Source organism: Centroberyx affinis, unplaced genomic scaffold, assembly GCF_046629955.1.
Source record: "Centroberyx affinis isolate AG114_WGS23_722 - 3 ecotype Tasmania unplaced genomic scaffold, CSIRO-AGI_Caff_v1 ptg002523l_1, whole genome shotgun sequence".
Lineage (NCBI taxonomy): Eukaryota > Metazoa > Chordata > Actinopteri > Beryciformes > Berycidae > Centroberyx > Centroberyx affinis.
Genome location: NW_027280744.1, coordinates 7,988 through 35,645, shown reverse-complemented (window position 1 = coordinate 35,645; position 27,658 = coordinate 7,988). Strand labels below are relative to the sequence as shown.

The 27,658-nt window shown below is 45.8% G+C and overlaps 1 protein-coding gene across 3 annotated transcripts; it reads left to right on the top strand.

Annotated features, from left to right (window-relative positions):
* Positions 1–4,114: 4,114 nt before the first annotated feature.
* Positions 4,115–26,821, top strand: LOC139656755 (rho GTPase-activating protein 35-like). 3 transcript variants are annotated; one of them, XM_071534372.1, is made up of 7 exons: positions 4,115–7,968; positions 12,804–12,945; positions 18,171–18,248; positions 19,813–19,944; positions 21,556–21,661; positions 22,458–22,707; positions 22,789–26,821. In XM_071534372.1, the coding sequence occupies exons 1-7, from the start codon at positions 4,222–4,224 to the stop codon at positions 22,933–22,935; spliced, it is 4,602 nt and encodes a 1,533-aa protein (XP_071390473.1). In that variant the 5' UTR covers positions 4,115–4,221; the 3' UTR covers positions 22,936–26,821. The 3 variants fall into 3 exon arrangements, with proteins under 3 accessions (XP_071390473.1, XP_071390472.1, XP_071390471.1); XM_071534371.1 differs by having other exon boundaries at positions 22,458–22,755; positions 22,831–26,821; XM_071534370.1 differs by having other exon boundaries at positions 22,458–26,821.
* The last annotated feature ends 837 nt before the right edge of the window (positions 26,822–27,658 follow it).

Genomic DNA, 27,658 nt, shown 5'->3' with positions numbered 1-27,658 from the left:
GGTCACTGACCCCTCTCCCCTTCCCCCCTTCTCCATTCTTCTCTGCACTCTCTCCCACTCATGTCCACCAACCTCCTACCCTCTGTCTCCTCCTTCATGCCTTCCACCCCTTCCTGCTTCTCCTCAACCTCGTCCTCCTCCTCTCTCTCTCTTTCTCCTTTCCTGCTTGCCCCTCCTCTAGGTTTCAGGGTCAGAGGCAGATGCAGCACAGGCCCTAACCTATCTCTCTGCCTCAGCCCTAAACAGCCCAGGGCCTGGAGACAGTGGTATGCGGCTGGACATGCGCACCAGACACCAGGCCTCAGGCTGTACTGGGAGACTGGCTGCCTGGCTGCTCCACAACCGGACTGATATACTGAGGCTGGTTGAGCACAGGCACTGGTGTCTTTTATAGGTCTCCAAAAAGAGGAAATGTATTCCCTAAATGACTAGATCTATTGTGTATGAACTGCTGCACTTAGTCTGCCAGTGGACTGGCTGTTGAATTGCGCAGTTGTAGTGTCACATATATTCTGTGGTTCTGTCACTTTGGCATGGGCAGGCCAGGCAATCTTCCGAGGTATTTTATTTTCCTCCATTATCTGATGTTTCTATGTCCTAAACCGTTGCATCCTCACATCACTTAAGACTGAATGCTGAGCTGTCTGTTTGTTTACTTCTCCTCTCAGTGACATATCACTCGGACAGAGCGGAAAACAATGAAAATTGCATTAGGACTATTTCGCTTGGCATTCCTCCCGAGGTTGTTGCAGAAATACCGCTGCTCTTAAATGTTGTCTCTCTCTGACACGCACACACACCTAACCTAACCTGTGCTCTTAGCACCGACCTCAATGAGTGTGATAGTTGCCTGTCACAGATGCATGTGTATGAACTTGTAGACTTATACACACGGTTGCATGTGTGTGTGTGCACACATACACACAAACATCCTCAAAAATAGTTAACTGGGGTAAGTGAAGCAGATGTTAGCATATATAATGCATCTGTCAGAGTGTTAAGCCAGGCCAGTCTCCAGACCTATAGGGGATAAGAGTGCTTCCTCCATTTAAACCAGACACACTCACAACTGGTCACAAACAAAGACCATTTCACATGACATGACGATCACCAGGGTATTACATGGGTTAAGATCTTAGTAAGTGCGTGTGTGCATGTTTATATGTAAGCCCATGTGGATTATTTGTGCTAATGTGTGTAGGCAGTAGGCTCTAGAGCTGTCATACTTAGCCTATCTGTTAATGTAACTCCCTCTTCTCTTCTCATCACCTCAGCAGGCTGCTATTAGAAGCATGCCATAACAACTCACTCTGTTCAGGACACAATTCCCCGATCATAACCCCTACAATACCAAAGCACACAAAGGTACCCAGAGTTGCTTTTGAGGTTTATGACACCTTAATTTACCACATACAATTTCATTGAATCAAATCAAATCAAATCCCTGTGATCTTATAGTCACAAAAGCTAGCACCGCATTGCACAGTAATGAGAGATTTTTTTAAATTTGCTACACGTCCATTCAATCTGCACATGAACACTCCAAAATTAGATATCCACAAATTGAAAAAAAGGGACATCCACCCTGACAAAATGATTGATAGCACAAATTTAAAACAAATGCATTTTTAAAGTACCTTTTAAAGGATAGTTGGTAACTTAAGTCCTTGGTTGACAAAATGAACAAAGACACTTTTACAGAATGGATTTTAGAGATATTGATTGATGGACTTCACGTTATGATGTTTTTTTCAAAGGATAGGCTATATCACGTGGACTTTTCTTCACGTGTAATCTTGCAAGCTTCACATAGTTAACATACTCATGTCTTTGAACCAGATCAGTGGGTATTTGCACAGGAGGGGATGATGTAAATATATGAAAGAATTTTGAAAGGTTTTTGAGAAGGATGGTGATTAGCAGACAAGTTGCATGTTCTGTTTAATCAGTGAACCATATCCACTGGCAGCAGGTTGTGGTTTAATGTGGCTGATTGTAGTTGAGGCCGTCTGCTCTCTAATGTGAACACGACTAGGTCAGGACAGAGGTGCACTTTTAGCCAAGCCTGCTCACTCTAGCTGTGTAGATACCACACCTGCAGTTTTTCTCATCTAGCCATGGCTGTTTACACTGTACTATTTTTCCAACTGGACGTGACCATTGATCACAGGCTAACACACACAGATGCTCTCTCTCTCTCTCACACACACACACACACACACACACACACACACACACACACACACACACACACACACACACACACACACACAAACACTGGCATATATACTTCCCAGTAGAGGGTCATGAAAAGAGAAGACCATGAATTAACCATGATTCCCAGGTCTTATAGCTATTCCACTGTATCGACCTGCAGGCTGACCAAGCACAACACACACACACCAACACACCTTATTATTACAGAGACTGGTTCTATCTCTGAGCCCCTTGATACATTTTTCATGCATGTTTTCCTCTACAAATATCAAAACACAAGACATTCTTTTTGATATTGATTCCTTTTCTGCTGGTACTTGGTTATGGACCTGGTAAGGCACTCAGCAGCACTTGCCTCTGTAATGTTAATACAATTTGCTTTCTACAGCAACTCAGCTTTTCAAGGCTTTGCCATAACTGTCAGCTTTAAACTTCAATTAGTGGCACTCAGGATTTTCAAATGAAAATGTATGCAGTAGTCGATACCTGGCAGGTGTGAGGGAGCATTCTATCTACAATGTATTCCGCTGTAGTGAGTCTCTTACTCTTACCCTTTCTTTTTCCTTCCCTGCCCCTCTGGTATAGTGGTATTAGACTTTGAAGTTTTTCTTTGCGCATCTGCAGTTCTCTGTTGTCTGACAAACTCAATTCAGCAGCAATGAAGTCTTTGTCTGCCTTTGTGCTCGCTGTCAAAAAAGCCATTCATGATTAACAGTGGTTTTAATGTCTGTTTTACTAAATTAACTGCTCAGTTACCATAAGATGACTAGGGTGGCCGCATACTGCAAGTCTATGTGTTGGCTGTCTTTGTCTGGCAGGCTGTTGTTCCTTACAAGCTCCACTGTCAAAAAAGGGCCCATCCATAAAGACTCTCTCTCTTTCTTTCACTCACTCACTCACTCACTCACTCACTCACACACACACACACACACACTCACTCACTCACTCACTCACTCACTCACTCACTCACTCACACACTCACTCACTTTTAGATCTAGTCTGCCGATGGGATGAGTTGTATTGTTTAGAGAGCCAGTCAACTGAGCCTGGATTAGAACAACTGTGTGCTGTTTCTTGACAGCACAGCACCAAATTGCACAACTATTACATCTACGTAAATATGTTGAGACATTATAATTAGTGATGGTACATCAGCCAACTCCAATCCATTTGCGGAGTGCTGTGTGGTGAGAAACATAGGAAAACGTGTTTTTGATGGAGGCGAGTCAGCCAACAGGCAATGCAGCCTTTTAAAATGCAGATGGCTTTCCCTAGTTGGCCAATTAGTAACTTTAGCTCTGGAACACTTATCAGCTTTCATCTTCTTGTGTGTGTCTTTCAGTTTGGGTGCATGGGGCTGAGTGTGCCTGTTTTCATAAGTGTGTGGTGTTTTGTGTATGTGCATATGTGTTTGTGTGCTCAAGCATGTGTCTGTTTTCTGCGATAGCTAAAACCCCACATGACTTGATTCAAATGCTGCTGGCAGTGAGACAACCATAGTGTTAGATGTGAGATAATAAGCCAAAACATATATAGAGCCTCAATGAACGTAGCAATCAAACCTGGAAGGCACTACTGTTAGCACTGCAGTTATAGCAGTATAAAAACTGAGTTAAATGGAGAGAAATTGCCTGTTACTGAGCTACAGCTGGGTTAAGTAATGTGTAGCATTCCAGCAGCTTTGCTACTGACCTCAATCTTTTCAGGAAACATTCTGCGGTGAAATAGGATCACAGATTAAACATTATTAACAGCACATAGGCACACAGTAGGAATTTAGATGAGAGGCGCAATAGTTCTCCTCTAATAATGAATCCCGTCATGGAATTATTCTTTTTTTTGTATTTCTCTAGATTAATTATATCCCTCCCTTGTCTCTCTCTGTCTTGCAGGACCCGACCTCAGCCCAGTGAGCTCCTCTTGCATGGAAACCCCGCTTCCTTGGCAGCCTCCTCCTCTCCCTAGAGCTTGTGGCCAGCATGGCAGGATGAGCCTCTGCCAGCGATGATGATGGCCAAAAAGCAAGATGTCCGGGCACCCACCTACAACCTGGTCGTGGTGGGACTGTCCGGCACGGAGAAGGAGAAGGGCCAATGTGGCGTGGGCAAGTCCTGCCTGTGCAACCGCTTTGTCCGGCCCAGTGCAGATGACTTCTTCCTAGACCACACCTCTGTTCTCAGCACCAGTGACTTTGGAGGCCGCGTGGTGAACAATGACCACTTCCTGTTCTGGGGGGAGGCTGGGCGGATGGTGGAGGAGGGGCCGGAGTGTCGAATGCACGTGGTGGAGCAGACAGAGTTCATCGATGATCAGACGTTCCAACCACACCGCAGCACGGCCCTCCAGCCTTACATCAAGAGGGCAGCCTCCACCAAGTTGGCTTCGGCTGAGAAGTTGATGTACTTTTGCACGGATCAACTGGGCCTGGAGCAGGACTTTGAGCAGAAGCAGATGCCCGAAGGCAAGCTGATGGTGGATGGCTTCTTACTTTGTGTGGACGTTAGCAGGGGTATGAACCGTAGCTTTGAGGACCAGATGAAATTTGTCACCAACCTGTACAACCAGCTAGCCAAAACCAAGAAACCTGTGGTACTGGTTCTCACTAAATGTGATGAAGGAGTAGAGCGTTATATAAAAGACTCCCACACCTTTGCCCTAGCTAAGAAGAACCTACAGGTGGTGGAAACATCAGCGCGCTCTAACGTCAATGTTGACCTAGCCTTTCTCACACTGGTTCAGCTAATAGACAAGAGTAGGGGAAAGCCCAAAATCATCCCTTACTTTGAGGCACTGAAACAACAGAGTCAACAGATTGCCTCAGCCAAAGACCGCTATGAGTGGCTGGTCAACCGAATTGTCAAGAACCACAACGAGACATGGCCCAACATCAAATGCCGCATGCAGTCCTCCAGTGAGTACAAGGACTATGTATTCCTGGAGGGGACAGCTAAAGCCAAGAAGCTCTTCCAGCAGCATGTGCACAGACTTAAACAAGAGCATATAGAGAAGCGTAGGAAGGCCTATCTCAGCACTCTACCCCAGGCCCTATCTTTACTAGTACCTGAGCTGGATGAGATTGACCACCTGAGCTGGTCTGGGGTTCAGAAAGTCCTGGAGACAAAGAGAGATTTCTCCCAGTGGTTTGTAGTGCTGGATGACACCCCTTGGGAGACCACGCCACACATTGATAAAATGGAGGATGACCGCATCCCCCAGGACCTCCTGGAGACTCCCGCAGCTGAGGCTGTCTATGAGACCCACCTGGAGCAGCTGAGGAATGAGCGCAAGCGGGCAGAGATGAGGTGGGAGTTCAAGGAGAAGCTGAGTGTCTCTCCGTTCATCACAGCAGGGAAACCCTGGGAGGAGGCCCGAAGCTTCATCATGAACGAAGACTTCTACCAGTGGCTGGATGAGGCTGAATATATGGATATCTACAACAAACACCAGAAGGAGATCATTGACCGAGCCAAAGAGGACTTCCAGGAACTGCTTCTAGAATACTCTGAGCTGTTCTATGAGCTGGAAGTGGATGCAAAGCCAAGCAAAGAGAAAATGGGCGCAATTCAGGAGGTGTTGGGAGAGGAGCAAAGGTTTAAAGCCCTGCAGAAGCTACAGGCAGAAAGGGATGCCCTGGTATTGAAACATATCCACTTTGTCTACCACCCCACCAAGGAGACCTGTCCCAACAGCCCCCACTGTGTGGACAGTAAGATAGAGCAGATCCTGGCCTCCAGATTCCCTACCCGCTACCCTTCATCAGACAGTTCAAGACTGGAGGGAGGGAGGGCTGATCGGATAAATCTTGTCATCCTAGGGAAAGATGGGCTGGCCAGAGAGATGGCTAACGAGATAAGGGCCTTGTGCACCAGTGACGACCGGTACGTGTTAGATGGGAAGATGTATGAGTTAGCCCTCCGACCCATAGAGGGCAATGTACGTCTGCCAGTCAACTCCTTCCACACACCCACCTTCACACCCCATGGCTGCCTCTGTTTGTACAACTCAAAGGAGTCCCTCTCCTATGTTATGGAGAGTCTAGAGAAGCTTAGGGAGTCAACCCTAAGCAGAAGGGAAAGGGAAAACAGCTTAGCTCAGCTCCCGCTGTCCCTCCTTCTCGTCACCAAGCGGGGGGTGGGCTCCATAGGGGATATAGGAGGGGAGACAGCTCAGACTCTTATCCACCAAGGGCAGCAGGTGGCTGGGAAGCTGCAGTGTGCCTACCTAGACCCTGCCTCCCCGGGGGTGGGCTATGGGCGCAATGTCAACGAGAAGCAGATCAACCAGATGCTGAAGGGTCTCTTAGAATCCCGGAGAAGCCTAGGGAGCAGCTCCCCTCCCTTGCCCCCTCCTCCCTCTGCCTTCAGAGACTCTCAGTCCCAGCCCATCCCAGAGGCAGACCTGAGGATAGTCATGTGCCTCATGTGTGGAGACACGTACGACTTAGAGCAGCTCCTTGCTCCCTTCCTGCTGCCCCAGCATTGTCGTCCAGCCTCCAGCCTCAGCAGCGGTACCTCGGTTCTGCTGGAGCTCAGTGTGGGAGCTCAAAGGCAGAGTATTGAGCTGTCTCTGCTCTCCTTCCACTCCTCATTCTCCCTCCGCAAGAGCAGGCTGGTCCACGGCTACATTGCGGTCTACTCTGCCCGCCGCAAGGCCTCTATGGAGACCTTGTGCGCTTTTCTGTGTGAGGTGCAAGACATCATCCCAGTGCAGTTGCTAGCGGTAGGGGAGAGTCAAATGGAGCTGTCAGACTCAGAGTCAGCCAGGGAACAGGTCATTCAGGGAGAGGATCTGGCCCATGAAATAGAGGCCAGGTTCAACACAGTAATATGTGGGCATGGTGGGGTAGTAGGGGGGCTTCATAAGATAGACCTCTTCCAATCCTTCCTCAAGGAGGTGGTGGAGAAGCGCACCATTGTAGAGGCCACACACATGTATGACAATGTGGCTGAGGCTTGCACCAATGAGAGCATCAGCCCTCGCTGTGGCTCCCCCAGTCCAGTTAACACTCTTTTGGACTCAGAAGATGATATTGACCCGTCACCACCCTACCCTACCCTGAGGGAAGACGGTAGTCTCAGCTCCCATATGGGAAGCTTCAAGCTCCCAGATCTGGATTCAAGTGATGCCTTCTCTGTCATTTCTGAGATCAGCACCTTTGAGAGCAAGCTCAACAACAAGGTTCCTCCACAAGTTAAGCCCAAGCCTGTCCGTAAGGTCAACCTTGGCCCCTACATGGACCAGCAGCAGGGTGGCACCAACCGACGCTCCTTGCCCCAAGCTGTCACCTGGGCTCCGGGTAGCGATGGTGGCTATGACCCCTCAGACTACGCAGAGCCTATGGATGCTGTGAGTAAACCTCGACCCACAGAGGAGGAGAACATTTACTCTGTCCCTCATGACAGCACACAGGGCAAGATCATCACCATCCGCAATGCCAACAAGGGTCACTCCAATGGCAGTGGTGGGGGGAATGGGTCAGACAGTGAGGCTGACAGCAGCTCACTGGAGCGTAGGAGAAAGTTGTCAGCCATTGGTGTGAAGCCTAAGCTCTACAGAGACCGATCCAAACGGCTCGGCAAGTTCAGCAGCTTCAGGACCAGCTTCTCTATTGGCAGTGATGATGAGATGGGTGGCCCACCCAAGGCTAGCCAGGATGAGCTGGGGGGAGCCCAGAAGGACAACTCTGTCAACGAGGAGAGTGAGGACCCCAAAAGGAGAAATATCCTGAAGAGCCTGCGCATAAATACAAAGGTTAGTGTTTGTGCATGCATGTGTATGAGTTTGTGAATATACCTCAACTATGTGAAATGATCAATACCAACATAAATTCTAAATTGAAAAATGAAAGATTTAGCTGACTATTCCCAAATACAGCAGTTGAGGAGTTTTATTCCATTTTGGAAAAAATCTGTTCCTTGAAGTTAACCACTCAATATCTTTAAAATATTGAGCATTTTTCAACCAAGGACCTAAATTACCCAATATACTTCAGTACTACAAGTAAAGTAGTTTGTTTTTACTTTATCCTAGTAATCATTTTGTCAGAGCAATTGTCATTTTTATTCCAAATGCTGGATATGTCATTTTTGAAGTTATATCTAATGATTATTCTATTAGCTCAGCAATGGGAATGTGCATTTCCCCCAGTATAATTAGTTCTTGGCTCAGATTCAATTGTGTTTATCACTGAAGTGAAGATTTTGGTATCATCACTCTGCTCACTGCAACCTAGCCATTGGAAACATGACATACTGTAGGGCCTCCTCTGAGACGATGCCTGCCATATTTTTCCCTGACTGCTCTGTGGGAGCCCTCCCAACTAGCCCCGATCATCAGAAGAAGAGTGAAATTCCAGCCGCTGAACTTCTATAGCAAGGCAGAAACTCTTAATGAATAGGGACAGAGCTGCATGCTGTGGCCCGTTATTTTGTGTGTTTGTGCACGTGTGCATGTGTGTTTGCTTGCATCAGGTTTCCCATTATATCAGAGACATGACATGACATTGACATTTCTTTCCTCCAGATTCTAAAAACTTCAGCTTCCTTCTTATATTCTTGTTATAGTGTCACATGGACAGCCATTAAAACTAATGTTATATCTCACCAGATCATTTGTAAACCTCCCTGCTGGTCAGCAAATGACAGTGTTAACAAGAGAAAAAAAGGGGGACAGAGTCTCAGCACAGTAGTGTTTTATCCAGGATTAAAACCTTGCTCACACCAACTCACTCTTTAATCATAATTTACAAACCCGATGGTGCTATCACTGCCCTGCTTTCAGCTTCAGTGTTAGTCTGTTAATAACTGGCTCCTCTCTGTTATTGACAGCTGAGTTGTCAAATGGTGCACTGCATGTGTCATTAGTGATCTAGTCAGTGACATCAGTGTTATCCAGTTAAGGCAGCATGGTTTTAGGCACTGCCGTGGTACTGCACTGAGACATGTACCAAGACTGCCGGACATATTCAGCACACTCTTTCTTCAGACTCCCCTTCTCCCCTGTTGGCTTCGCTTTCTCTTTGCTTCCTTCCTTTCATTCCGTCACATTCACAGTAATTCTCTTCCTGCTGATTCATACTTTCTTCCTCTCACATTCCTGTCACGCTGTTTCTCGCTCTCCCCATTATGTTCTCCTCATATTTGGCTTTCCTTTCTATTTTCTGATGGAGGTATAGCACACACAGGTATCAGCCTCCCTCCGTCTCCGTCCTTAGACTTTCCCTCTCTTTGTTCATTTCTCCCTCTCTCCTGCGCTTGTCTCTCACACATGTTGTGGTGATACATTTGACCTTACACTGTTAGGCGTATCAGCCTGATACGCCGTTCATTCACACACAAGGCCCGACACAGAAGTGCCACCTGAGTAGGAGTTAAAGCTGTGTATGTTTTGTGAGTGTGTGTGTGATAATTACCATGGCTGTCAGTAGGGTGGAACAGGAGAGGGATGATTAATGTTTTCACACACTCAGCTGTGATGTCCCAATACCTCTGTGAAGGCCTTCTCCTCCCTTGGCTCCTAACTCTGCCTACATTATGTTCTTTCCTTTTATATGCTAACCCTGACTTAGCTTGTAGTGTATACTGTACCCAGGGACAACTGAAATATGGAGCAGCAGGGTGGCCTAGTGGTTAGAGAAGACCAAGAGAAGAGGGAATCAATCAATAAAGTATCACATTCCACATTATATACCTTGACATTTCAAAACAAATCAAGAAAATTGAAGCAGGCAGGCTTTACATCAGCGGTGTCATCATTACTGTAATCAGTAGTGCTGATTTGTGCTCCTGGGCTGGTTTGGGGCCTATCCACATTAGACCATTATGGCTTAATTGGGACCCTTACTAAGTGATTAGGTTCTGTCACCTGTTCCTTAAGCAGCTGTCTATAGATAAGACTCCATTTTGAATCTGCTGCAGCCTGAAATCCCCCTCAGGATAACTGACCTGTTATTGAGTTATTGGGTCATTTTGGGGAGGGTCATTGTAGCAATGACCTGAGGTTAGTAGTGACAGGTCAGGGTTAACACAAAGTCTGATTTTCAGTTGGCTTTGTTAATGGTTTAATGGTTTTAGGGTGAGGGTTTGGGTTTATGTAGTGTAAACAGTTCCCTTAGGGTAATGTCTACCACTCTGAGTCATGACGGGGAGGAACAAATAATTGAAACTAGACTCCGAGTCCCTCTTAAAACCCCCTTTTACCTCAGGCTATGACTGACTGTGCGGAATTGGTCTCTTACTCCTTGCCCTCCTTCTACCTCTCTCTGCTCTGTCTCCCTTGCTCTCTGTCTCTCTCTGTCTCTCTCTCTGTCTCTCTCTGTCTCTCTTTCTCTCTCTCTGTCTCTCTCTCTCTCTCTCTCTCTCTCTCTCTCTCTCTCTCGCTCGCTCGCTCGCTCGCTCGCTCCCTTGCTTTCTCTCTCTTGCCCTCCCTCAGCGAGAGGCCGGAAACATTTCCTCTCTCTCTCCTGCAGCTTTTTTAAAACCCCCTCAGCCAGCAAGTGGAATGTTTCAAATTCCTCAGTCACCTAGTTCCATTCTAATGCCCCCCGCTCAAGAAATGAGAAAGAGGGAGAGAATCAAGAAGACAGAGACAACAGAACAAGAGAACGAAAAAGAAAATGGAGGGAGGGAGAAATAAGAATTGCAATAGAGCTGTGGGCTCTCTTCTTTTATGTCTAGCTGTTGTGTGTTTGTCTGCGTTTGCAAGAGCACGCAGTGCATGTAAACGTGCACCATGCATGCCTGTATGTTATTATTAAGGATGTGTTTTGTTTGTCTTGTGTGGTAGAGGTCTGTTTTGTCTTCTCAGCGCTGGCGACATATCCTGTCTCAGTCAGCAACTAAAAGGAGTGGCCAGAAGGCAGAACTGCAGGGGGAGAGGGCGAGGGGGGGAGAGGGAGAAGACAGTGAGAGAGAAAGAGGGAGGGAAGGAGAGAGGGAGAGAGAGAGGCATAGAGACAGTCTGCTAAGCTGAGATAGGGCACGGATATACAGCACAGTCAGTGTGATAGGACACAAATAAATGATGAACTGTTACTCGGGGCTAAACACAAAGCTGCCACTGAATTATGACAGCACAGCCCTCTACTACCAAAGAGGCTGTTGTGTTGTAGTGTCACGCCTATTACTAGCCCTTTTGATTCAATTAAAGCCCTCTGTGTGTGTTTTTGTGCACAGTGCACACGTTTATATGTGCCTGTGCAAGCTGGCACTCGCTCATTGACATACACTCGGTGTGTATATGCACCATATCTAAATGTGCAGCTAATGGCTGCAAGTGTAAGGATTACACTATGTGGAGAAAGGGAGTGTCACAGTGGTTTGAGGAACAGGCAGAGTAGCGGGGGAGGTAGCTGGGAGTGATAAGAGAAGGAATTCCAGCTTGGACTCTCTGCAAGGGGTTTAGGAGGATCCATACACATAGGTTGTTATGGAAAGAAACCCTAGGTAGCAACCTAATGAAAAAAGAGACCTAGGCACTCCTGAGGCAGTTGAAAGAGAAGAGAGATAAACAACAGATAACAAAATTTCAAAAAAGGTTCAGACGACAGCAGAAAAATCCTATGTGCGCCTTTGCTGATCTGCTTGGTCTTTAATGAGTGCTTCCCTGCTTGTTTTCTTGAGTATTACTGTGAGTGAGTGTGTATATGCGGCGTCAGGGTGTTTAGTGGAGTGCAGTGAGGCCAGTATCTGGAGCAGAGGGCACGCCAGGCTCCTTTTCTCTAATGAGCACTCCTCTGCTCCTTTCCTCTGTCTGTCTGTCTGTCTGTCTGTCAGGCCCGCACTGCTCCACAGTCTATGTGCCCAGCCAACCATGCATCCCTGCCTCACCACCCAGCCTGCCAGGGCCGAGCCTTGGGGGGCTGACAGACTTACTAGAGATCCAGGCCTCAGGGGCCTACAAAACATTCCCACTGAACACTATTAAAGCACAGTACAATTACTGCTGCTGCCTCGACGATACTGAGGCAGGAGGAGAATGTTGTAGGAGTGTATCAGAGGTCTCTTAACGGAATAACAGGAGTTAGAAACTAATTAAACAATGAATAAGATGTTTGATTATCTGGGAGCTGCAGTGCAGTAGAGAGACAGAAAGAGATAGATAAATAGAGACAGAGAGAGGGAGAGAGAATGTCAAAAGGATAGAGAGAACAGAGCGATGAGTGGAACAGAGATGTATATCACACTGACGCACACCACAGGGCTCAAGACAGGAATGTATGATTGCTTATCAGTTTAAGGTTTGAAGGAATGTGCTGGATGGGTGTGTGCGTTGGTGTGTGTGTGTTTTGGGTTTTTTTACTCACCAGTGGGTACTCATGTAAGTAAGTAGATACTAATATAATAACATAATGTCTCTGTGTAATATATAAGGTCAGCGTCAGTTCCATCTAAATTCCAGTCATTTTAAGAACAATGCCTCTTTTCCAGTCCCCTGAACGTACTTAACGTGATTTTTGAAATGTGTGCCTATGTCAGCAGCGTCGACGTCAGTCAGTGCCCAGGCTGAAATAATAGAAAGAAATGAAAACATTCTGATGTGTTTTCTCTTCTTCCTCCCACCACTCTTTTCCTCCCCCTCTTTTGCAGAAACCGCGGCCCAAACCCAGGCATTCCATCTCAAAGCCCATCGAAAGCAACTACTTTGGCGTGCCATTGGTCAACGTGGTCACTCCTGAGCGGCCTATCCCAGTCTTCATTGAGAAGTGTATCCGTTTCATTGAAACAACAGGTAAGACTCTGTGTAATGGAAGTGTGCACTGTGTAAGGACTACAGACAGGCATTGGCATCCAGTAGGACGCAGTATAGGCTGTTATATTCAACCGTTTAAGTATGAAGTATGTCAGAATGATTTCAAAGAACCCTCTCCACCTCTGCCTGCTTTATACCTGCCTCTCTCGACTTCTCTTTTCTCTTTTTTACTGCCCTCGATTTTTTTATCCTCATCCCTGGTGGGATTGTTACCTAGAGTATGTTCTTCACTTCCAACTGCTCCAAGACTATAATTCTGTAGTTCTCCTTAAACCAGACGCTGCCTTTGTGTCTGTGTGCCCACGAGCGAAAGCACATGTGTGCATGTGTGCGTACATGCAGATGCACATGCACATGCACCTGTGTTCTCTTTTCTGTTTCCCTTATTCTTTGTATGGGTTTGACAAATGGTAGTGTTTGCCCGAGCTGTAGGCTTTATATGTGGGCACCTCTGGGACCAAGAAGGTGTGTTTACTTTTGGTAACTCGTTTTACATTTTGGTAACTCGAATAGTATTCTCATAAAATAAAACAAAATTAAGTGTGATAACAACCACGGATGAGCAGCTTTCTTATCTGCATATGTAATTATTTACCCTCCCTGCTACTTTGGTCCGTGACTTAGTAATCAAGTTGAAGGGAATTCTAAGATTTTGTGGCAAATTGCCCCCGATTGGGCCAAGTGAAAGCTCCAATCAGATCATTGTGGCTACTGTTTCCAATGGTAACAGTCAGTTTCTTTTGTCCTAGCCTTAGTGTCATCAGAACCACATTTACAGCAGTGTAATGAAAAAAACAAGTAGAACGGCAAATAATTTCACATGTTATAGTGTGCTTAATTCTGATTGTATGCATTTATTTAAATATTCTCATGTGCTTTCAGTGATAAACCTTGGACTAAGTGTGGGTCAGTGCACAGTGTTTAGCCAGTTACAGGTTTTCAGTCTGTTGCCACCAGCCACCCACACCACCCCATCTCTCCTCTCCTCTCCTCTCCTCTCCTCTCCTCTCCTCTCCTCTCCTCTCCTCTCCTCTCCTCTCCTCTGGGAGTGGGTGCACAGATGGGGCTGGCTAGCCTCTCCTAACCTTGCTACCCTGGTGCCCAGATGCCAAACCCCCCCGCCAGGCTGCTCTGGTGTCCCACTGCCCTGGGCCTGCCAGCTTGCCTCTCACTCTGCCACCAGCTGTTACACTAAACCAGAAGAGACTTAGTTAGTGCAGCATAGATGTGTGTGTGTGTGTGTGTGTGTGTGTGTGCATGTCTGCATATAGACATTTTTAGGACTGCTATCGCTATATTTAGATTTGAATGTAAATATGTTGTTTTTGATTGTAGCTAACTGTATGTGGTTTAGGAACCTTGTTTGTACAGTTTCGTCCTACTAATGTTTAAAGGAATCTCACACACACATTACCTATCTTTTCTTTGCCTTCCATAGAAAGTTTAAATGCGTTGCCTTTTGTTGTTGTTGGAGAGTTTGTCGAGGCATTGCCATGGCTTATTGACATGTTCTGCCAATGCATTCCACTGTAATCTCTGTCCTGATTAAAGACTGTGTTGGTGGATTACTGAGGCCTTGCAAAATTCCCACTGCCTCGCTCTGTGCTGGAGTATAGGGGCTAGGCTCTAGATACCAAGATATCACCTTGTTCTGTTCGGATGTTGTTCACTGGAGCAGTTAAACAAGGATCACTGAGCTCCAAGCCATGATAATGGGTCGGATGGATGTTTGTGTCCCTGAATGACAGAGAAAGGGTCCTTGAATATGCGTGCATTTATGTACGTACACAGCTCCTCCAGAGGCCTTGTTCTTTTATCTACATACAAGCTTTCCTTCACCTCTTGCTCTCACTCGCTCCCTCAGTATTCCTCCTAATCCTCTGTTTCCTCTCCTCTCCTCCTTACCGAGCTCTCCTGCGCCCTTGTTTCTTTCCTTCTTTCTCCCCATCCGTTCATTCTTCTCCCTCTGTGTCTCTCTGAATACCTTCACTTGTCAGATTTCATTTCTTTCTTCTTCTTCCCAGCCCGCATTTCTCCATCTCCCTCTGTCCTTTTTCTCTCCCTCCATTTGCTCTATTTTCCTCCTCTGCTGTCCCCTCCATCTCTCTTCTCCCCTCACCTCCCTCTCTCCTTTCCTCCCTCTTTCCAGCATGCTGCATGTGTGTTTGTGTGTGTGCGTGTCTGTGTGTCGTTGCCAGTGGGATGCCAGCTCTCTTGGTGGTAATGTTCTGCCCCATAGCTCCCTCACTCCGATCAATATCACATAGTAGGAAATTGAAAGAATGTTTGGGCTCAGCTCTTTTCAGTGTGCGTATATGCTTGTTCCTGTGTTGTGTTTGTGTGTGTGTGTGTGTGTGTGCTGGCAAACACATCCAACAGTCAGATCCAATGATAATCTGTGCACAGAAGTATTTTGTTTTTACACGCGCACACACAAGAACACAGACATACAGCACAGGCACTTAGAACAACACACAGATACAGAGGATTGTTGGGACTGGAAGGGGAAATGAGTTACAATGTATTATTTAGTTTTGATTGTAATTGCTGTAAATCAGACTTTACTTATCTTCCCTCTGCCCTTTGCAATCTCTGGGTATAATGGAACTCACAGGAAATGACTGTATAGTGCGGACACAACGTCGGCCAGTATAGCGTTTGCTGATAGTGAGTGACGTTATGAGGCGGACCCTGGACCTGTAGCTTTGACCCACATCCTTCCCTTCCCCCTCGACCTCCACCAAAAATACATTCTAAGCACACAGCTTCTAACCGAATCCCAAACCCAGTGTTCCCGCCTTCCTGTCTATCATCGTCTGTCTGTCTAAATGTCGCTGCTAATCCTCTTAAAGCCCTGTGTCCATATATCTGAAAAACCTTGAATCTTCAGTTTCCCTTTTTTGGTCTTACTGTATAGAGTACTGACACTGGTCGCCATGTTTGAAAAAATATTTTGTGACCTACGGACCAAGCAAAACTGTTGAAATACATATTGTAAAATATTGAATGCATGAATGGGACATGAACCAACTTTTCAAATTTTTGGAGATTTATAGTTTTGGCAGAACACAGAATCAAAACTACCTCCATCTCCAAACTTCTTTGTCGCTCCTCTTCTTCGTGCTCCACAGCTCACTCCCTCCCTGGGCCTGGACTGGATGTGGTATTTTGTATTATTGTAATACTTTGTGATTCTGTAGAAAAGCAGCTATATAAAATCGATCCGTAGTGACTGCTGGTATCTCTCTCCAGCTCCGGCTCTCTCCCAGTGTGGTAGCTGCAGTGAGTTCGGCTCGTGGGTGCTGAGGTGATGAATGTGTGTTAGCGTGCGCAGGCATATCTGCTGGCTGTAGCAGCCTCCATAGCGACGTAAAGGGCAGCGCCCAGCGACTGCCTGTCTCCCCGGTGACCTATGAAATCTGCCTCTGGTTGCCGAACCCGGGAGACAGACTGGGATCTGGGCTGATGTGGGATCAGCTGGACTGTTGTCACACAGTAACATGCTGCAGGAGCTAACAACACTCTGGCATTTATCACACACTCTCAGAGTTTAGAGTGTGTGTTTGTGTGTGTGTGTGTGTGAGATGGTAATGGCCACCCTGAGCGCTGTTTGAAGCTGTGAAGTCAACATAGATATCAGCGCTGTATTTTTAGGCTTCTGCACCATTCATGTGTACGCAGAACATGATGACATGAGCTCAGAGAGCGGTTAAAAGTGTTAACGGGTAATATGAGATTTGTCTGTCTTTATTTGTGCTGTAATAATGATTGATTACAGCCTAAGAAATGAGCGGAGGGTTATTAGAAAAAGTCAGGGCTAAAAGAGACGTAGTTAGAGGATGCAGATAGGACGTTTGTTTGCCAGAGGAAGCGCTCATATTTACTTTGACCCCAGGAAGTGCTAATGTTTGGTTTGACCCCAGAGGAAGAGAACACTGCTGTCCGAACACAGAGGGGGATGAGAGTTCACCTTTCCAAATCATCACTCCAAAATCATCTTTATTTACCTCCCTTCCCGACTGATTTTTTTTTTTGTTCTTATCACTCTTCTTCCCTTCCCATTTCCAGCGGCTTTTCTTCCATTCTTTTCATTCTCCTGCCACCGCCATCTTTTCTCTGCTCTGTTGTTTTCAGCGCATTTCTCCTATCCCTCCATATATCCTCCCTTATCTTATCCCCTTTATTTTTTTCCTCATTCTCTCTTTCATCAATCTGACCCTCACTCCTATGTGTCCCCGCACTCCCCGCTATCGCTCCCATCCTTGGCCGCTTTTTCCTATTTTGCCCCTATCTCTCTCTACCCACCTGCTCCACTACTCCCCTCTCTCTATCTCTCCCTCCATCCCTGTTTTCACTGGTGTCTGGCTAGAAAAGCTTTTGTGGATAATTGATTGGTAGAAGGAGGGGATCGATGCTCTATGCCTGGACTGAGAGCTCTCTCATTTCCTCCCTGCCTCTCTCTATCTCTCTCTCTCCCTCTCTCTCTCTGTGCCACTCCCTATCTCCCTCGCTCCCTCTGGATCGGTCTTTGTCTCCCTGAGTCGCCACATAAGTGTGAAGATAGAGAGAATGAAAGGGAGGGGAATGGAGCAAGGAGAAATATAGAGAAAAAGTTATCTTTCTTTAATTGGAAAAAAAATAAATGAACCGAAATGAAGCGAGCTGTGCCTTTCCTTTCTCTCTGAACTGACTGCTTTCCCTCTATTTCACTCACTCTTCTTCTCTGTCCACATGCTTGCCTTTTCCATGACTGGGTATAGGTGGATGAGTGGCGGATATGAACAAGGGAAGACTGAGAGGTGCAGGGAGTTAGGTTGAGAGAGGAAAAGCCACATCCACAGTTCATCAAGTCACTTTAATGTGTGACGAGCTCTGGTAGCCTCAGTTGAGTTGGTCACAATGCACCGGTGGGCTCTTAGTGGGCCTGCAGGAGTGCTTTATGGTTTTAATAAATAGTGCTAATAGTGTGTTTAGATGGTAGGGGACACGGGGAGAGGCCATTACAGAGTCCATCTATAAACTGCATTATGATATTCATTATATCAAAGGGGTCCTGCAGCTATAATGCTTATTATAGCCAGGAGGGGATTGATAGGCTACCGCCAATACTTGATACTTGTGACATTGCAAATTGATGGAAAGAACATTGAGCTAATAACCTCTCTCTCTCTCTCTCTCTCTCTCTCTCTCTCTCTCTTCTTCAGGCTTGACCACAGAGGGCATCTACAGGGTCAGTGGGAACAAGGCAGAGATGGAGAGCATGCAGCGGCAGTTTGACCAAGGTGTGTTACTTCATACACACATTCACATGCACACCCTTACACATGCACATGCACACTCTTACACTCAAATGCTATGTCTGAGACACACATGTATATCTGTACACTCACATGCTGGGTGTGAAGTAAAAGGCCATGAAGATGCCAGTGTGTGTGTCCCGTTTCTATCTATAAGCCTGTTGTAGGCTGGATCCCCTTAACTAACCAGGGAGCATCTGGATGCATTAATCCCACCAAGGGAATTGGCCTTCACTTTCTTTAGTCCGTAGAGCTGCCTCCTCAATCTTCTATGTGGTCCTGTGTGTGTGTGTGTGTGTGTGTGTGTGTGTGTGTGTGTGTGTGTGTGTGTGTGCATGTTCATACGTGTGCATGTATGAGTGTTACCAATGGATGTGCCCATGCGTGTGTGTCTGGTGTGGGCAGTTAATTACCTCCAGATTGGTTTGGTTAATGAAGCATGCTCGCTGGCTAGATAGATAGCAGAGCAAGAAGGTACGTGTGTGTGTGTGTGTGTGTGTGTGTGTGTGTGTGTGTACGTGTATGCACAAGCGTATCCGTGTGTCCACGCCTGGTTGAGGTTGAATCCGACTCAGGTAATCAGAGTTGAAGTCCTGTGTCGGTTCATTCTGAACCTGAGGCCAATGGGACAAGACAATTACAGCTGAAGCTACAGCACAGGTGTCTCATAGTCATACTGAAGATGGCACTTCATCAGCTCCCTAAAGACTAAGATAACCCATTACAGGAGAAACCAGCATCTGAAGTACTGCACTTTGGAAACGGGAGCTCTCTTAGGCCTGCTCAAGAACTCTCCAACCATATCTGCAATCCTTTTTTTTTTTGCCTCTCTGCTTCTCCCTTACGCTACCTTTGTAAAGGAAAAAGTAATCAGAAAATGACTTTTTTAATTAAGTTTCTCTCTCTCACACACACATTCTTTCTCTTTCACTCACATTGATCTGAAGACCAGCACGATGGAGGAGAGACTGGTACACCAGTAGTTTTTCTCTTTGGCTCTCTCTCCCTCTACTCAAACCTGGGCAATAATTGGCTGCAGTTTATTAATTTTTAAAATATTTACCAAAATGCTCAAATGTAACATCCACAAAGGTGCTATTGAATTTTTGTTTTGTTAAAGTGTGGAATAGACTCTGAAAGCAGACCTGTTTTGACCTTGTGTGTGTGCAGATGCATATCTTACTGTGTGTACGCATGTGAAATTGTGAGGTATGTGTGCAATTTTGAAGTTAATGTATTGAGGTATGTGTGTGCTTTGAAGTTGAGGTATTGAGGTATGTGTTTGATTTTGGAGTGAATGTATTTTGTACTTCCTCATTCTGGTTTGTGCCAATGTTCAGATTCTAATCTCTCTCTCTGTCCCTCTCTCTCTCATTCTCTCATTCTCTCTCTCTCTCTCTCTGTCTCTCTCTGTCTCTCTCTGTCTCTCTCTCTCTCTCTCTCTCTCTCTCTCTCTCTCTCTCTCTCTCTCTCTCTCTCTCTCTCTCTGTGTCCCTCTCTCTCTCTATCTCTCTCTCTCTCTCTCTCTCTCTCTCCATCGATTTGTCAGACTACAACCTGGACCTGGTGGAGAAAGACTTCACCATCAACACAGTAGCCGGAGCCATGAAGGCCTTCTTCTCTGAGCTGCCTGAGCCCCTGGTGCCCTATAGCATGCAGGGAGACCTGGTGGAGGCCTTCAGTAAGTCCTGGGGCTCCAGTGTGAGGGGACAGGGGTGTGGGGGTGTGCGGGCTGTGGGAGGAAGTTCTGCAGTAAGACCCGAGGTGCATTGGATTTTGCCTTAAATCTTTTTCCCTTCATTGTAACTTTTCTTTAACCTAACAAGCAGAACTCTTGCAATCCAAATCCATCCATGGGGAGAATTGGATTTGCCACTTGGTAGGGAGTGAGGAAAAAGAGAGAGAAAGGGATGGAGAGAATGCTTGGGCTTCGGGACGGAGGGTGCGGGGGATGATCGTATATGATGGAGGGATGCAGGGGCTGCTATGGATAGCAGCGTCTGGATGAAGTCATGAGAAAACAGTCATATGTTAGATAAACGAGTGTGCTCCTCCTTTCTCCACAGCCTCTCTTTTTCTCTCTGTGTCCTGTAATCTGTCGGCATGGAGATTTAAGGCGTAGCTTAGTCGAGCATCGCGGCGGAGAGATTTACCCCCAGGCCGGAAGGCTGCTGTCACTCACTGAGCTCTGCGTGTGTGTATGTGTGTGTGTGTGTGTGTGTTTTTAACGGCCCCGGCGAGACCCTTCAGCCGTGACAGAGACCTGATAAAGCTCCTGCAGTCTGTGGCACGATGGAAGAAAAGAAGAGAGAGAGAGAGAGTGAAAAAGAAAGTGAGGTGGAGTTAGAGGCAAGAACACACAATTTGAAAGCCTTAGGTCTGTAGAAAATAGCAAATTGCACTTGGCATTTTAGAATTTTAGCTTATTTCACTATGTTAACAGCGAGAGAGGGAGAGAAAGAGGGAGATCAGGAGATAGGTGGTAGGGTGGATTTTTGTGGATATGGTGCTGATGCTTTTAGTAGAAAATAAGATAGAAAGAACTTCAGCTAGTTAAGTTATACTCAGTTTGATCATTGATGCTGGATGGACAGCAGGATGAATCGGGGCTACACTGTTCGTCATTCCAGCTCAATCTGTTTTTGATACACGCTGACCTCATTGTGGGAATACATACTCAGATTCTCTGATTGTAAATTTTGTTTGTGTGTGATGAGGAAGAGAACATCTGCAGGGCTCACTGCTGGTCTCTCCCTCTCTCACATACACACACACACACACAGGATGGACTGTGTTAGCTGTGTTCGCTGGTGACGTCAGCTTTTCTGACTCACTCCTCGCTGCCGTCAGGCGCAACACACCCTGTGTGTGTTTATGTGTGTAACTGCGAGCATTGTTGTGATCTGTAAGACACTATGATGGGTGTATGTGCACTACGTTTCTTATTTGTCATGGGATGTGTGTGGCCTTTGTCTGTTTTTTTTGAGTGAGCGGTATTTTGGAGCCCTCCGAATCAGGTTTGTGTGTGTTTTTGTCAGTCACTGGGATGTGTGAAACTCAAACTGTTGTAGGATGAAATCACCGTGTTCTGCACGGATTTCTCCAGAGCTGAATCCAATTGCTTTCTCTATGCTGTTCAATCTGTCCTCTCCATTATACTCTTCTCCTCTCCTCGTCTCCTTTTCCTCTCTGCTCACACTCCCTTGACATATTTTCCTCAGTTTCCCTAATCTTCCCTTTCAACCCCTTTCCTTCCTTCTCTAACTTCTCTTCTCTCTCTTCCACCGTTCAGAGATCAACGATAGGGAGCAGCGGTTACAGACGATGAAAGACGTTCTGCGCCGCTTCCCCAAGGAGAACTATGAGGTCTTCAAATACGTCATCAGCCACTTGAACAAGTGAGTGAGTGGCAGGGTCAGAGACGGCCTCTGACAGCCTTGCTGACTACACCGCCGGTCACCCAGTCCAGTGACCCAGGGGTGACATCACCAAAACCAGCACACTGACAGATAGGGGATTTACTCAGTCTGAGTCATAGCTCTCAAATCAGATCTGAAGTCATATTATGTGAATTGCAACGGTGTGAAGTGGAGGTGTGGAAACTGAATTGTGCTTAACATAGCCACCATCTTAAAGTGAACTTATAAGGCAAGGAAATTAGGCTATTGAAAACTTGACTACAGACATTCTGTATAACCCAACTTCATTACATTCTCTAATGCAGTTAGTTATGCTTTATTTAACAGTGTTATCTGTGACAGGTCACTTATTTACAAGCTGACAACTGTGCTACAAAAAATGTCTTTGTCAGAAACACCAAGTCGGGAAAAATAGTAAAAAAAAATATGAAGCCACCAAGGGTAAAATAGCACTTGATGTCTAAGCAGTACATGCTTTAGATTATAGGCAGTTACTATAGACTATAGAAGAAAAAAACACAGATGAAAAAAAACCCTGATGTTATTAATAGCTTATTTTATGCTATATTACATGTATAAGCCTTTGTAATAATTTGGCCTATGTAATAGCATCAGCTCATGTGATCAGCCAATTTAGAGGGCACCGCTCAAATAATTTATAATGAAAGTCTGTCAGACTTTGATCAGCAGCAGATCATTTGGAGGTTCCCTAGTGTGACTGAAGTTCCTGTTAATTAAATTAAATTCGTCTCTTTGCACTCCCCTACGTCCCCAGGGTGAGCCAGAACAACAGGGTGAACCTGATGACCAGTGAGAACCTGTCCATCTGTTTCTGGCCCACGCTGATGAGGCCAGACTTCACCACCATGGACGCCCTGACCGCCACCCGCACCTACCAGACAATCATCGAGAGCTTCATCCACCAGTGCGCATACTTCTTCTACAATCAGCCGCTGGCCGACGGCCTTCCCGGCTCCCCCACCGCCACCCTCACCTCCGGGGGAGGAACCTCGGCCTACTCCTGCATGGCCGGAGGCTACTCATCCTCCCCGACTCCGTCCCCGGCTCCCTACGTCCTGCCTGCCACCCCTCCTGTCATTCCGCACTACGGCCCCCCTATCCACCACCACCACCACCATCGGCATCAGTCCCCACCCCACTCTCCACCCCCTACCCCCCAGTCCCCCATCCCAGCCCTGCTGCCCCCCTCCCTGCACCCCCACCACCCCCCCACGGAACAACACACGCTGTGAACCAGGGATCAAGGGAAAGAGAGGGAAAAAAAAGAACAAGAGACAGACTGAGATTCAGAGAGATTTAAGGGTTCAGAAGAAGAGATTTTGAAGTTTTTTGGAAAGGAACGGAAGAAGAGAGATTGAAACAAGAACAGGAGGTAGGAAGAGAAGCTAGGAGAGAGTGAGCGAGATGCAGTATGTATAGGGAGAAACCTAAGTGTTTGGGAGAAGAGGGTTTTTTTTTTAGTCTCCATTGCTTTTAGAAACATGGACACACACACAAGGCAGAGACGGGGGGAAGACTGAAGAGCATTTGAACCATCAGTATGATCTTTCTCCCTCCTTACCACTTTATCCCTTTCTCTCTCTATCTCTCACCTCATCTAGACCTGCCCTCCTTGCCTTATAGAGAACCTACACACACACACACACACACACACACACACACACACACACACACATTATTATCACACTAACAAACACATGCAAATGGAGAGAGAAAGAGCTGTGGTGCCAGTCACTGTCAACAGGACTTGTGGAGGGAGTAACACTCAAACAAATCCCCTTAGAAACACAGGTGGTGCAGAAGGAATGTGAACTCTGTGGATCTCCATCTTGTTGGATTCCTTGACCGCACACACACACACTCACGCACCCAGACACGAAAAAATGACACAGACACCCAGTGGCCAGTGTGCCTCCAACAACCGCTCTCCTCGACCCCCTCAGCCTGTCACGGTGCTGGGAGTCTTGGTGGCCTGCGCACCCCTCTGCAAGCCGGCCTGCCTACTGTACCTACCTACAGGCCCTGACTGGGACACAGCGGAGCAGAGAGCGAGTCCTGAGCCTGAGTGTGTTCGACCACTGTATAGAGGACTTTTGGCAAGAAACATGCTCACCCACTCACCCAGGAGAATGTTCTGTCCTCTAAGATTCACACATTCCTGTCGATCAACCCCTCAAACACGCTGTGCAACACACTCACAAACACACACACACACACACACACAAACACATTCAGTTTCAGATGAGACAGTATGCTGAGGACGAAAAAAAAAAAGAAATCTCAACCAACCGGATCTGCCGGGGAGCAGATTGGAGCGAAGGATTATGGGTGCTCTCATACCCTTGGCATTCTGGGACAGCTCCTCCTCCATTCTCCTATTTGCTCTCTCTCTCTCTCTCTCTGTGTTTGAACTTCAACCTCATGCCCCGACCATCCGAGCAACTCTTGAAGACCGCACTGGTCTGTGTTTGAAAGAGGATTTCTGTATTTATCGTCATCGTTGCTCTATGCAGTTTCACGATCCCTGTCTTTTTTCCGTTCTACCATCAGCTTATGCTAATCTAATTTGAGAGAACACAGAGAAACCTGGACTTATCAGTTAATGAGTGGCCTTGGTGTGTGTTTGTCTGTCTGTGTGTGAATATAAGTATGCATTTTTGTGTTTTGTCTGAATTTGCCTCTGTTAGGTAGCTAGTGTGAATAACATCAGTTGGACCTTCACCTGTCATGTTGCTTCCTTCAACCTGTGGTGGTTTTTGCCAGTAGAGTCAATGCTAGAGATTTGATAATAAGGACCTTGTTCTGAAGCACTTTTCTGAGCACTTTTAAGGCACGTCGTCGTAAGTTGGAGCTGCCATGACAGATACAGCCACACTCACTTTATTTGTCAGTCCACCCTACTTTCTCTCTCTGGGAGCACACCACTTACATCTAGAGGAAAAAATGGGTATTGCAGTCATGACCTCACACCCACTACTGCATGGGCGTAGCACCATTTTCCTACCATGGTTTTATAGCATCAGATCCTCATATAGGAGCGATTGTCTACATTTATCTTCGTTGGACGTCAAATAAAAATGAACTTTAGTGCCGTTGAGGTGCAGAGTGTAAATAAAATAACACACTATTTTAAATCCATTACAAATCTATTGAGATTACCATGTGGATATATAGATCCATGCTGTCAAGCCACAAAGCATGGATATATGGGCACATTGCAGTTAATTAGACATGCAGTGAATGATATTGCCTCTCTGTCTTCTGTTGTTATTTTCCACTTCCCTGTGGAAACCAAAGCACTCAGCCCTTTTTAAACGAGCGGAGGCTTTGTGTGCCCACTTCCCAGACTCCATCTTTGACTGGAAGAATTGGAGATTTAGATTGAGGCACATTGTAGCATCACAGTCCACAAAATAGGAGCTGGAAGCAAGGCTCAAGCTGTGACAGATGGGAGGGTTTATATGATTGGAAATAATTGTAGCCACTGCACCAGGCGTCGGCACACTGTCCTCTTATGACACAGCATTATGCCGCTGGAAACCAGACTCAAACCTATTCTTGTTGGTCGCAAAATGTAATTGGCAAGAGTGTTGCCGCTGCGCCAGGCTCTCCCACTGTCACTGTTATGCCACTACGTCCCAGTCATTCCCTGTCCAAGAGAGACAGTTGGGTCTGGGAGAGACAGCAGACAGAACAGACAGTCCATTCATCAGTCTGCATGACTGGAATGGAGCATCATAGAATTCCGCGGCCCAGCCTGCTGTTACCGTAGAAACTGGCGAGATGGGGCTCGAGGAGAATTGCTGAGCCTGATTGTGGCCGCTTTGGAAGTGTGTGCATGCATCTTTGTGTTTGTGTACGCTCCAGAAAGAGAGAGTGTGTGTGCATGTGAACTTGTGTGTGTGTGTTTGTGTTGAGCACACACTCACCAAGGTCACTTATTCAGTTTGAATTTGACACTGAATTGCATCTCTACATGTCTCCCCAGACTGTCCCCAATGCCTGAAACAAAAGATCTTTTCACCAATCACTGAAGTCTTACCCCAAACTCTTAATGACCTTTTTATATCGGCCTACACTACCTATATACCTTGTGTGTGTATACATTGAGAGTGTGTGTTTGGGCGTGTGGGATTGAGCTAACATGCTAGCATGCTGTGCTCGGCAGACAGCCAGACACCAGCGTGATCCAAACAAACCTGAAGGAGAGGAATGCAGTTCTCCTTGCGGTCATTACCCCGCTGTGTTACCCTGTTAGCTGGTCCAGATTACACACACTTATCCTGAAAGAAAGTGTGTGTGTGTGTGTGTGTGTGTGAGAAAGAGAGAGGGAGAGGGGGGAGAGGGAGAGGGAGACGGAGGGAAGACAGGCAGACGGATGGGTGAATGGGATCATTATTTGGGAGATGGAGGGAGGAAGGAGGGGTGACCACTGGTACTTGTGTGTGAACGCCGGCCAGTGGCGTTCCCTGTGTATATCAATGTGTTAATACTGAACTGACTGTGAGGCAGCCAAAGACTGTGCAAAAAAAAGGGTAGGGGGGAGAGATGGGAAGCAAAGTGACAATTGGAAAAACAATTGTATTAAAAATGTGACTTTGGTTCAGCGATCATATGTGGCTGCATTGCTTTTCTTTTTTCTTTTCTTTTTTTTGCAACAATGGTGACAGATGTCTGTTAAGTTAAAATGAGAAACAAGCAAAACTATATTCAAATGGTTGTTTATTTGTATGTTAGGGGGTCTAACACTTTGCCCTTTAGTCAATGGTGATAGAAAAAAAAGTTTCTTTTTATGTTTTATTTTAATAATTAAAAAATACAAAGCATTTTTTAACAATTTCTTTGTGAATGGTTGAGAGACCAGCCCAGTATAGTGCATGATTTCTTCCTGACCCAGGGAGAGGGCTCCACCACTCTCACTATTTAAGAGATGACAAAAAAATATTAAGAAATAATGGGGAAAAAAGAAAATCATTAAAAAAATAAATAAATGAAGTACTGTAAACTGAAAAGATACATCAAACAAAAAAACTGTCATTATTTGCTGAGTATGGTAATTTGTCTCAATGGGAATGGTGTATACAGCAAGGCCTTATGTGATCTGTATCATAGTTAATAAATCAAATCTTGTAAAACTCCTGTCTCTTGTCTCTTTGTTATACCTGCTGACACTGGTGTAGATCAGCATGGAGCATAGGAGTAAGTTCTGACCAACTTCCAGGAGATGGGGAATGCCCCAAGAAATAATCTGGATTTATTGGAATTTTTAATTGTAATCAAATTCACTGGAGCTGAAGTCCAACCCCCATAATGATTTCAGGGAAGGTTTTAGCATTGAGATTACACAAAAGATCCACACACTTTTTAGTACACAAGTTACAGGTTTCATTCCAAATCACTGTATATCCATTTTCACAAAAATCTTGCGCCAGACATCCATGTTTAAATATTTTAATAAATAAAAAAAAACCATGATTACACCCTCAAATATATTATTTGTTGACAAGATTGCCAGTAACTCAAATGCTATTCCACAATGACTTTTACTCTCTTGTCAGCTATCAATTCAGTAAGAGTGTGAGTCACTTTTCTCAGATGGTGGAAATCTCATTCTGGAATGACAACACACATAGAATATCATACATTTTTTTTACTGTAGTATAGTATTATTATTACAGGAAATCTCCATGGTAAAATAATTGGTAGAGACTTTCTGAAACCAGTAAATGGGGCAGGAGGGTTCAGGCTGTCTCTGTGTGAAGGATCTGATAAAGAAAATGACTGAAAAGTAAAACTATGCAGAACTATTCAGAACACAGTCATATCTTAGTATAGCTGATAAACCTGAAATAATTTTTGTAAGGTCAGTAATATTTGAAACCCTAGATGTTATTAAATGGGTTTAAATTTTGATAATTTGTTTGCAAACCAGTTAGCTTGGCAAACTAAGTTAGT

Excerpts from the sequence above, each read along its gene's own strand:
- LOC139656755 (XM_071534370.1), top strand. The coding sequence starts at position 4,222 with ATGATGATGGCCAAAAAGCAAGATGTCCGGGCACCCACCTACAACCTG. Across the intron at positions 12,946-18,170 it reads CCGTTTCATTGAAACAACAG|GCTTGACCACAGAGGGCATC; the intron begins GTAAGACTCTGT and ends TCTCTTCTTCAG. Across the intron at positions 19,945-21,555 it reads AGACCTGGTGGAGGCCTTCA|AGATCAACGATAGGGAGCAG; the intron begins GTAAGTCCTGGG and ends TCCACCGTTCAG.